Raw genomic sequence first — 11,537 nt, forward strand, 5'->3', positions numbered from 1 at the left:
CTCCGAGCACATCAAGAAGGAGGCACGAGATGTGTACAGTCTGGGTGTGGGACGTTTATGTCTGGGTCACATTCACGTCTTTCTTTACTTTTCCTTAATGTCACCCCAATAGGGAACGAGTGTCAGAAAGTAATAATATGTCCCCCAAGCTGTGCAAACCCAACGTGGCTTTAGAGACTTTAAAGGTCTATACCTCTCTAATTTTTAATGCAGAATATGGAGCATATAATCTATAAATGTACAGTTGGTCTGTCAAATACTCCAGAGCAGCTCATTAGGACTGTGTAGGGAACTGGCCAGCGTCTCCCCGCTCCCCTCTCTCCTCCTTCGCTCCCACTCTCTTTGCCTCTCTGTTTCTCCCCTTCTTAGCCTTTCCCTGACTGCATTTGTGCATGCTCACAGGACTGTGTCTGCTTCCTTCGCTCTTCATCAGCCCCTCCACCCGGCCCCAGCTGTCTCCTTCCCGAGTGCCTCACTTTCCTGACCCCGCCTCTAATGTTCCTGCAGGTCCCCAGCTCACCCTGCGTTTGACATGGTTTGACCAAGTTGCAATCAGTATAGAGAAGTGATACCCCGCACCCGATGAAGGGCCTGCAGAGATTAGACTCTGAAAATGTATAAACAAATGAAAGATCAAGGCCAGGAAGAGATGGGAGGTAGCCCCTCTGTAAGGAAAAGGAAGCGTATTTTGGTCCCCCTGTTCACGGAGAGACCTGGGTGAAGCAGCCACATCAGACCCATCTCTGTTTGCTGTGGGGATGTTCTGAGTTCGTCACCTCTGACTTTACTCAGTGCCCCTTATTGCGAAGCCGCACGTAGGAAAGATTTTAAGAGCCAGGCGAGAAGTACTTTTTTCTCTCTGAGGCAATTTAACTTTTTCCTTTCCCTTTGGCTGCAACTCAGGGTCAAATGTCTGCCCCTGATGCTGCTGTGAGCGGCTCTGGCCCATGCATGCAGCTTTATTGCGTTGTCTGAGCGAGCTAACGATGATCAATTTTGACAGTTTGAAATGATTTCATTGCTCCCTTAAATCAGTTCCTTGTTGGCGAGTGAAACAGATACCTAACAAGTGTAATAAGTTGATGGAAAGAAAACACACTAACATTTGTTGGCTCCCTACTGTGTGCCAATACAGCACTTGGTCTGTGCCTTTCCATCTAACGCTCACAGCCATCCTGGGAAGCAAGGGTTTGCTGTTGTTCTGATTTTTTTGTCTGGGGAAAGGCTAAGTGCCAGGCCCAGTAGGCAGTAACACAGAGGAAGGATGGCATCTCTACCCGTGGTCCCAGCCTCCCTCTTCTGTTCCTCTCCCAACGCACGCTCTGCACCAGCCGCACTGGCTTTCACACCGTCCCTTAACCTCCCAGGCACGCAGCCATCCAGGCCTTTGCCTCCCCTTCTCCTCTGTCTGGAACGCCCTTGCGCAGCCGTCCATGTGGCTGACCCCTCATTGCCCTCAGGGCTTTGCTGAAACGTCACCTTGTATTGAAGTGTTCCGTGGCCACTTAGAGAAAAATTTCCACCTGTCCCCGCCCCCCCCCCCACTTCCTGCCTGTCTAGCTTGCTTAGTTTTCTCTCCTTAACCTTTATCGCTAACACAATATCTGTTTTGCTGATTTATGTTATTTGTTGTTGTTTCCCGTGCCCAGAAGAGTGCCCTGCACATAGTTGTGGCGCTGTAACGTTTGTGGAGTGAATGAGTGAGCACGTGAATGAGTGCTTTCTCCACTATTCTGTCTCCTCACCTGCCGCTAGGGGGCACTCCCCACTGCAGATGGCTTTGGTTTCATTCCTGCCGAGTACAGGTGTCCCCTGCTGTCCTGAGAGTAGAACGTTCCTATGAAAGCCTTTGTTAAGCTGAAATGGTGTGAAGTGAAGAAGCAATTACCTTAGGACAAGCCTTGCTAACAGATGCACAAAATAAATAGAGATAAACCATAGACGGTTCAAAGCCATGGTAGGCTGATGCTGAGATGCTGAGCACGTTTCCCAGGAAGCCGCTCAGAGGTGCCCCTTTCCCGGCCTGGAGTCCGTGCTGCCTCCGTAATGGCTGCTGCGTACCACGCCTGGATGCTGTTCTTGTGTTTCACCTTTTCTTGTGAAAGTGAGACTCCTCTTTGAATGGCTTTCAGTTAGCAAACACAGGTACGAAGGTACATCTTTCTTAAAAGTGAGGTGGCATAAAGTGAACTTGTGAAAAGTGAGGGATACCCACAACTTTGTGTTAGAAAAATAATTCTTTGTTTCTGTTCTCGCTCTAAGAAGTGCGAGGCACTCCTTCGGTGGCCCGAGAAGCTTGGATGGCTGGTGGGACTGGAGCCTGACCACGATGCTGGAAGGCCTGTACTGGGGAGGCCTCTCCACAGCCAGCATGCCAGGTGCGCAGGAGGGCGTCCATCTGCCCTTCACAGTGGGGTGAAATAGCCACAGACGCCTGACCTGTAACACTGCGCGGGTTCTTGAACGATCTGCAGGTCGTAAGGCCCGCGGCTGTCCCCAGAGCGTCCTATTCTCTTCTCTGCCCCCTCCTCTCACACCCCCTTTAGCCACACCAGCTTCTTCAGACCCCTTGTTTGCCAGGCCAGAGCTGGACGCAGGGGCGTGGCTGGTCCGTAGGAGCTCGTAGGCCCATGGGGATGGAAGGCTGGTTCAGTAAGCAAAGTGCTGTGACACGGAGGCACAGGGACACCTCTGGAGCGAGAAGGAATGAAAGCTAAGATGGGACCATCCGGAAGCCGCGAGGCAAGGCTTGCCCTGCCCTTCTGAAGCCAGGTTACCAGTGGATGTGCATTTTGAGGCATAACTGTATTCTTTGCTTACTTCTTATTTTCCACCTTTAAAAAAAAATTAAATTCTTCGTCCTGAATTCCTCAAACACTGTGTTGCTAATTCTACATTTGTTGTATTCTGTGCGGTTACAGGGATGACACTGGAGAAACTTTAGAAAAAGGTAATAATGGATCATTCTGACTTGCTACAAGGCCTGGGGAGGTTAGCTGCTATCTTTCTTAGAAAGCTGGCTAAACCTTTAGAATGTTTTCAAGAAGAAAGTAAAGTTCTGACCTCTGATTCGGTACCTGAGGGGATCCAGAGCTCACCCACGGCTGGACTGTGGTGCTCCAGGTATACTGTGTGTCCAGGCATCTTCACTGTTCTTCTCCAGCCCAGAGCTCTTGGAGGAAAGCACCACCTCCTAGGCCATTTGATCATTAAGCAGCTGAAAGGTACTCCTGACAGTGTATGTGAGGCAAGATGCTCCCTTTTTCTTCTTATTTCTAAAAATACATTAAGTTAGAAACATCTAGGAGACATTCAGGCAGGAAACCAAAAGACCATTTTAATCATCTCTGAGAGTCTGGCTGTGGTTTGAAAATGTCAGCCCCGAGGGTTTGGAGAGTGTGGGCCTCTAGCTTCATTTCCTTCTCTGCCAGCTCCCTCCTGGACCCTCTTCCTATCCTGGCATTCTGCTGCAAGTTCACTCAGTCCACTCTTTGTTTGGCCTTTTAGAAACCTGGCATTCTGTGCAAAACCAGAATATTTCTATCGAAAATATCTAAAACTAGAATATCACATATCTTTTCCTAGTGGGAGGGTGTGAGTGAAGTTGGGCACTTACCTGCCTCATCCTGTAATGGAAATCAATCTGATGGCCAAGGCCGGACTGCTGGACGACTTAGGTGCAGCCTTCTACTGCTCAAGCTAGAGCCCGGGGACCACGAGGGGGCGTTAAGGAAGCAGCGGGCCCTGTGTCAGGACAGCGTATGTGCCCATGTGCAGCCAGGCTTGGAAACCCCCAGGTGCAAGGCCGACTTTGAAATGTGCATCTGATTCTTCTGATTGGTGGTTTCGTCCTCATCTTCCCAGCGCATTTTCAGAGCTTGTGGAAGACTCTTTCCCTACATGTGGCCCCAAAGATGGAGGCCCTGAAACCCCCTCTGTGATAGACCCAGAGATCCAAAGAGTGGCCCCAGGTGGCCCCAGGGGCTCCCAGGAGGAGAGCTCAGCCTGGGCAGCACAAGGTCAGTGTGATTCAGAGGGTCAGCTTCGTCCACACTTGTCCACTCTAGTACGGCTGCCTGGATGCAGCAGGTCTGCACTGAGAGCAGCTTGCCAGGGCCAGAACAAGGTGGTTATTACTGGCAATGACAGAGTCACTTCCCCGGGGCCATGCGGTTAGGCCGTGACAGAAGTAGAAGGCAAACTCAGCCCTGCAGTCTCTAAGTGCATGAGAAAGCACAAGCCAGCACTTCCTTCCAGGCTGCTAGAAGGTCTGGAGCTTATAGGACCTAAAGGATGCTTGTTCTGTGCTAAGCAGGGTGTTTATACGGCCTCATTTGGTCCTTGAGCACCTCTATGAAGGAGGGCTAACCTACTGCATCGTGCAGATGAGGGACGGAGGCTCAAGCCACCCACGTTGCAGTCACAGACTGCAGTCGGCCAGCCTGGCCTGTCCCACCAGTCGCACTGCCCCTGCCACCACCTCCCTGGTATTATGCTAACACCGGTGGTGACAGATTGTCTGAGACTGACAGGGAGCTCTGTGGCAGTTACAGTAATGCCTGCCTCTGAGTAATACTAATAACAACAACAACAAAGAGATGATTTAATTGTTAGTAAGTACGGATCGGTAAAAGGTAGCTTGTTTCCAATGGTGGAGTCCATTGCCAAAAAAGAAAAATGAATATTCTAGAATCCTTGTGGTGACAGATGGGGTATTTCTCCCTGAGTTGTACCTATGGGAAATGGAAGCCCTCCTCTCTGCAAGATTCCCTCTGCCTGGGGGTCCCAGGCAAGGAGAGAGGGACAATGAACAGTTGAAGGGGTCGGAAGACGCAGAAGGGCCATCTGTCCAGCTCTGTGAGCCCAGGAGTTGCATCCGGCGTCTGGGTGTGGAGCCTGGGACAGGGTGCTGCTAGGGTCCCTATGACTTGCACCACTTTGCAGGCCTGCTGCACGTGCAGCCCTGACCGGCCCCAGGGCCAGTGGTTGGATTGACCACAGCACCAGGGCTGTGTCCATGCACTTTGCCCTCTACAACCCTCCAACCCAGCTCTTCTCAAGCATGTCCCTGAGCGCTGAGATGCTCCCCACTGGGGGTCTCACCCTTTCCTCCCTGCTGGAGTCAGTCACCATCTTCTGCAGTGACTCAGCCCCACTGTACCACATCCTGCTTCCAGAGGTGAGTTCATTGGGCACTTGGACCACTCATGGAACACAGGAGCTTCACCCAGGGCTGGGCACCCTCCTCCATCCAGGCCTCATGCCTTTTCCGCAGCTGGATCTTAGCTCAGGCTGCCATAAGGAAATACCGTACTCTGGGGGACTTAAACGGCAAACACTGATTTTCCACAGTTTTGGAGGCTGGAAGTCTGAGATGCAGGTGATGGCGTGGTCGGGTGCTGGCGAGAGCTCCCTTCCTGGCTTGTAGACAGCCGCCTTACTGTGTCCTCACGTGGTGGCGAGAGGGATCTCTGGTGTGTCTGGTATCTCTTCCTCTTCTTATAAGAACCCTAATTCCATCGTTGGGACCTCACCCTTATGAACGCATTTAACCTTAGTTACTTCCTGAGAGGGCCCATCTCCAAAAACAGCCACACTGAAGGTTAAGGCTTCAACATATGAGCTGGCAGGGGGCAGGGGGTGAAGGAGCACACGCCTTTAATGCAATGGGTCTTGGTAAGATGGAATGTATTCCTGTAATTTCCTTGAGCAATGGAAAGTACCAGAAATCATTCTGAACTTTTCCTCAGGAACTTTGCTGCCTTTTGCCTATATTTCACTTTTCTGCTATGAAGATCTCAAACCAGCTGACACTCCAGGTCAAGCATGCTTTGCCTTGGGAGTGAAGAGAGGAAATGCTGTGAGGTTTTAGACTCTAGAGACAGTTGAATGACACAGTCCATGTTGGGGTTGTGAATGGAGCCTCAGAGCTGTGCCTGTGTGTGAGCACAAAGGGAAGTGAAGGACAGGAGAATGGGCTGCTCCCAGGTGCTACACTCACCTCGGGTACCAAAAACTGTCCTCAAGATAAGTAATATTCTAGTGCAAAATAAAAAATCAAAATTCATACCAAAAAGTTTGTGATGGACAAAACATCAAAATTTTAAACAAAGACAGGGTCAGTGCTACTGGTTTTTCCTTCTGTCCAGACTCCAGTGTGGCTTGGCACACAGTGGTGCTATCCAATACCTCACATGAACCACCCAAAATGAACTTTTCTCTGATACATTTGCAGCTTCTGATAGTGGGCCCACGGGGCACAATGCATATGACTCCAAAAGAAGGTGGAAAGGAATGTGTAAGGCCCCTCCTGGTGGGCTTCCCTGGTGGCACAGTGGTTAAGAATCCGCCTGCCAATGCAGGGAACATGGGTGCAAGCCCTGGTCCGGGAAGATCCCACATGCCGCAGAGCAACTAGGCCTGTGCGCCACAACTACTGAGCCCATGTGCCACAACTGCTGAGCCCATGTGCCACAACTACTGAGTCCATGTGCCAAAACTACTGAAGTCCACGCGCCTAGAACCCGTGCTCTGCAACAAGAGAAGCCACCGCAATGAGAAGCCCGTGCACCGCAACAAAGAGTAGCCCCCGCTCACTGCAGCTAGAGAAAGTGCATGCGCAGCAACGAAGACCCAGTGCAGCCAAAAATAAATTAATTTAAAACACCCACACATCTGTAATTAAAAAAAAGGCCCCCCAAAAGTTCATGACCTAATCTGAGTTTGGGTGCGTGACCATCCGAGAGCCACAAAGTGCTTTGTGATGGGCTGGGGGCGTGGAGGCAGGAAGGTGGGGTGTGAGATTAGTGCTCACCGTGTGGTTGTGGTTCACAGAGTGCTTTCAACACACGCTACCTCGTGTCAGTCTTCTGTGAAGCAGTGATTACCATTCTTCTTCCAGTCACGGGGACGTAGTGCCTGATACGCAGTCGGCACTCACTGCATGCTCACTCTTTCTTTGCTTTGAAATGAATGTTAGTGTGTGCCAGCACTACTCCCCAGAGGGAGGGAAGGGGGAATCCCCCAAAAGAGGACCTTTTTAGCTTAAAAGCATCAACTCAGAGGGTCCACAGGAGCTCTGCAAGGCCGACTTGGCTCAAAGAGGTTATTTCCCAATGTTACTGAGCATCCTCTTCTTACCCTTGTTCTTCTGAATGAATGAAGGCATGAATAAGTGAAGGCATGGACGAATGGGTAGCTCATCAATGGAGAGATAACCATAAACGGAACTTGAAGGAAATTCCTTATACAGGAGCTTTTAAAGGTTTTTTACTTGTCCAAGGAAACTGATAATACATATTTCATATATTTCACAAATACATGAAAACATTCTTTTGAGCATCTTGAGGAAGCACTGGGAGGGCCTGGCATGGAGGTTAGGAGACCTGATAGGCAGGAGAGTGATATTCACACTCCAGGGTTTCGAGGAGTGCAGGGCCCACGTCGAACTCATTTGTGTCCATCACGCTGGGCACCGGGTGGGGTTTCCGTGCTGGATGCATTCAAACTGCCCCAAGGGCCTGTGGAGCTTAGACCTTAAGAAACAATTTACCAGCATTTTTGTTCATCTGCTTTGTTTGTGTTGTGCCTCCCCCAGCTGGTCTTCCTGGTGCTCAACCTGACTCACCTCTGTTTCCAATTCTCTGGCATGATCGGGATTTTGCTCTCCAAGTCATGCAGGTATCACAGAAAGCCCTTCCTTCCTCGGGAGCCCATCTGATCGCCCTCTCTCTTCAACCTCGCAGCTCGCTCTAGTTGGGGTGGGCCTCACCTGCTATGTGGCCTCCGGCCACCTCGTTACTCTTGCTGAGGAGGTGACTGACTGATTCCACAAAGGGTTATGTCAAGGGTTTATGGACCTCAGTCACAGGGTGTCATGGAATCAGATATGGCAGGTGTTCAAGTCAACCAAACAGGGGCCACGCACTGTGATGCTGTCCAAGGGAAGACCTTGGCTCCGCCTGCACTGCAGCCTTCCCTTCTGACTCCACTTCTGTGGGTGCCTGCCCTGAGGGTTGTTAAACTGACCCCCGCATAGAAACAGCCACAGGACTTGAGCTGGGACGTAAGCTAGAGCTGCCTTCCAGGTGCTGGAAGAATGAGGTGTCCTCACAACAAAAATGAGTGGTTTTCTACTGCTGGAGTAGGACACACAGACCGAGAGCAATACATGTGAGTGTGTGGATGGGGAAATGCATAGGCTCTGGAGTCAGCTGACCCAGCCCCCATAGTCCACGTGCCTTTGGGAAAGTTACTTAACCTTCTTCGAGCCTTCATAAGGTGGGACCATGATACATCAGGTTCTGTTAGGGTCTGAGCGTGTGTGTATTTATATATACACAGACACACACACAAATCCTTGGCACATGGTGAATGTTCCATAAATGATAATTATAATAACGACAGTAATTAAGAAGTCTTCATGGCATCCCTCAGGTCAGGTAGAGGCAGGTAAGGGGCCCTCTTCACTATGCACACAGGGGACTCTGCTGACTAGCTGTCCAGTGAGGTAGCCACTAGCCACAGGAGGCTCTTGGTACTGGAAGTGTGGCTAGTCCAAATGCAGATGTGTCAAAAGTGTAAGATACTCACTGGATGTCGGACACTTACTATGATAGTTAAGAGTGTAAAATATCTCATCTATAACTTTTACACTTGAACATATGTTGAAGTGACAATGTTTTAGGTATAATAAAGAAAATATATTATAAAATAAATTTCACCTGTTTATCTTTACTTTTTAAAACGTGGCAGCTGGAAAACTTTCTTTTCCACCTGTAGCATGAATGGTATTTCTCTTGGTTAGTCTGGCTAGAGCCTGTCCCGCCGTTTTCCCCAGGCTGAGCCATGCTGTTCACTCTGCGGGGAGCCAGGGTGTGCCAGCAGAGACAGCTTGTCTGGGTTCAGCTGTCAGAGGCCATTGTTGACCTTGCACTAATTAATGAGGAAACAAAACACACAGAAAACCTTGATCCTTTGCCCATGTAAATTTTAAAACATCTAGCTTTCATTTAAAAAAATTTTTTTAACATCTTTATTGGAGTATAATTGCTTTACAGTGTTGTGTTTACTTTCTGCTGTATAACAAAGTGAATCAGCTATACGTATACATATATTCCCATATCTCCGCCTTCTTGCGTCTCCCTCCCACCCTCCCTATGCCATCCCTCTAGGTGGTCACAAAGCACCGAGCTGAGCTCTCTGTGCTATATGGCTGCTTCCCACTAGCTATCTATTTTGCATCTGGTAGTGTATATATGTCAATGTTACTCTCTCACTTCATCCCAGCTTACCCTTCCCCCTCCCCGTGTCCTCAAGTCCGTTCTCTACATCTGCATCTTTATTCCTGTCCTGCCCCTAGGTTCTTCAGAACCTTTTTTTTTTTTTTTTTTTAGATTCCATATATATGTGTTAACATATGGTATTTGTTTTTCTCTCTGACTTACTTCACTCTGTATGACAGACTCTAGGTCCATCCACCTCACTACAAATAACTCAATTTCGTTTCTTTTTATGGCTGAGTAATATTCCATTGTATATATGTGCCACAGCTTCTTTATTCATTCGTCTGCCAGTGGATATCTTGGTGAGAATAGATGAGATTGTACACCCAAAAGTGCTTTCCCAATGAACTCACGTGTAGAAAGGTGAGAGGCCTTCATAGAAGCCCCTGGTGGGATGGACGTGGATGCTGGGAGTGGATGTGGAGGTGGGAGGCTGGGTGGGGACCCCACCTGCTATTTCTCCAGCAAGGAAGGTTCTGTTGGATCATCTCATTTATCTGAGCCACAGACTCCATGGGTATAATTGAATTAGGAGTGCTTCTGGTTTTTATGAGGATTAAGTTAAAAAAACGTGCATGGAAAGAGTTGTTAACCTGTAACCTATTCTGTGCATACAAAGGGACGGGAGGGAATCAACAGGCACTGAGTATTTCCCACGTCCCCCCTCAGTGAATTAAGAGAATGAAAGGACAGCCACAGAATGGGAAAAATATTTGCAAATCACATATCCAATAAAGGAAATGTGCCAAAAATATAAAAATTGCTATAATTCTTTATTTATATGCATGTCTTCCTCTTTGGACTGTGAATCATATCCTATTATGTTTGTTTCACCATTGCCTGAATATAGTAGGATCTGTTGGTGGCTCACAGACCTGGAGCCACGCAGATCGACACTGGGGCTAGATGCACAGTGAAAAAGGAAGATGAATTAGGCGCTCCAGTGAAAAGTGCATTCTAGCAGAGAGATTGTCTGCATCTCAGAGCAGTCATCGTCACATGGCTGAGTGGCAGTGACAGTGTTCCTTGGCAAAGATGAGAACCGGAGGAGCCTCCTACTCAGGCTCATCCCCAGCCCCTGCCCAGCCCTAATGAACAATCACTGGGGAAGGGCTCACCTCATGCAAAGATGAATTCCGTTATGTAGAAGTGAACAGTCACAGTCAACACCAGTCACTATTGGATCTGTGCAAACATACCACAGGGAAAAGCAGTAATTAAAAATGACCCAAAGAGAAGGAGATGAAGATCAGACCTTTGAAAACGGTTGCCGCAGGCAGGTCAAACTGTAACTAAGATGTTCTCCACACACAAATGAATTCATGAAAAAATGAGCTCTTTGAAATAAGACTGCAAAGCCTGGATGAAAGAGTTAAAAAATGAACTAAAAAGACAAAGAATAAATTAACAGAGGTGAGGAAAGAAATGGAGAAGAAAAAAAAGGGATAAAAAGATACCAGAAATACAGATGAAGCAAGAGAAAGAGAGAGAGTCACAGAAAAGAGAGTGAAGAATATGCATGACAAGCTTGAGACTAATCAGCAAAATTAGATGTTTTGAAAATGTTACAATTGATTTTAGGGAAGATATTACACATGGAAGTCAGACAAAGAAGAATATCCATAAGACAAAGAAAAAGAAAGGATATGTATTGTTAGTATCTCCCTCTACCCCCCAGAAAAAGCCCAGAAAATTTAAACAGAAAAAGCATTTAAAGGTATAATTTAAGAAAACATTCCTGAAATAGAGATATAAATCTGTATATTTTAAAAGGCATTGTATCCAAGGGAAGAAATGGATTCAAATCTATTAAAAACAGAACAGATCCATGTTGTACTGGGCCCAGTAGCCTCTGATGACTTCCCAGGAGCTGTGGTTGCACCGGATGGGGAAGGACAGGCTCAGCACATGGTTGGAGGGCTTGTGATTCTCAGGATGCCATGCACCCTCACTCTCCTGGATCTTGAGGTCCTCCACCAGCTTGTCCTCCATGATGCTGGCCCTGTGGTGGAAGAAGCCCTCCACCATCTTGAAGAAGTTGGGGTCGTCCTCATTGTCAGCTACCACCTCACTGTAGTGTCTCCAGGTAGGTGGTAGGCTGCCCGCAGACCCAGCAACAGCATGGCCAAGTCAGCTGCTGCTGAGCCCAGGGCAGCGGGCCAGGCACTGGACAGCAGCAGCGCTTCACCCAGGCAGTGTAATTATTCTCTGGACTGAATCCTGAATTTGTCCTGTTGGTCAAATGATTAAGTT

General features: G+C 48.4%; 1 protein-coding gene across 1 annotated transcript; it reads left to right on the plus strand.

Annotated features, from left to right (window-relative positions):
* The first annotated feature begins 2,046 nt into the window (after nt 1-2,046).
* PKD1L1 (polycystin 1 like 1, transient receptor potential channel interacting) lies at nt 2,047-7,720 on the plus strand. Its single transcript, XM_060021225.1, has 7 exons — nt 2,047-2,057; nt 2,263-2,392; nt 3,164-3,238; nt 3,700-3,818; nt 3,865-4,019; nt 4,962-5,179; nt 7,598-7,720. The coding sequence occupies exons 1-7, from the start codon at nt 2,047-2,049 to the stop codon at nt 7,718-7,720; spliced, it is 831 nt and encodes a 276-aa protein (XP_059877208.1).
* Nucleotides 7,721-11,537: the final 3,817 nt, after the last annotated feature.

This window comes from Delphinus delphis, chromosome 9 (genome assembly GCF_949987515.2).
Source record: "Delphinus delphis chromosome 9, mDelDel1.2, whole genome shotgun sequence".
NCBI classification, from domain to species: Eukaryota; Metazoa; Chordata; class Mammalia; order Artiodactyla; family Delphinidae; genus Delphinus; species Delphinus delphis.

Excerpts from the sequence above, each read along its gene's own strand:
- PKD1L1 (XM_060021225.1), top strand. Across the intron at positions 3,819-3,864 it reads TGCAAGGCCGACTTTGAAAT|CGCATTTTCAGAGCTTGTGG; the intron begins GTGCATCTGATT and ends TCATCTTCCCAG. Across the intron at positions 5,180-7,597 it reads ACCACATCCTGCTTCCAGAG|CTGGTCTTCCTGGTGCTCAA; the intron begins GTGAGTTCATTG and ends TGCCTCCCCCAG.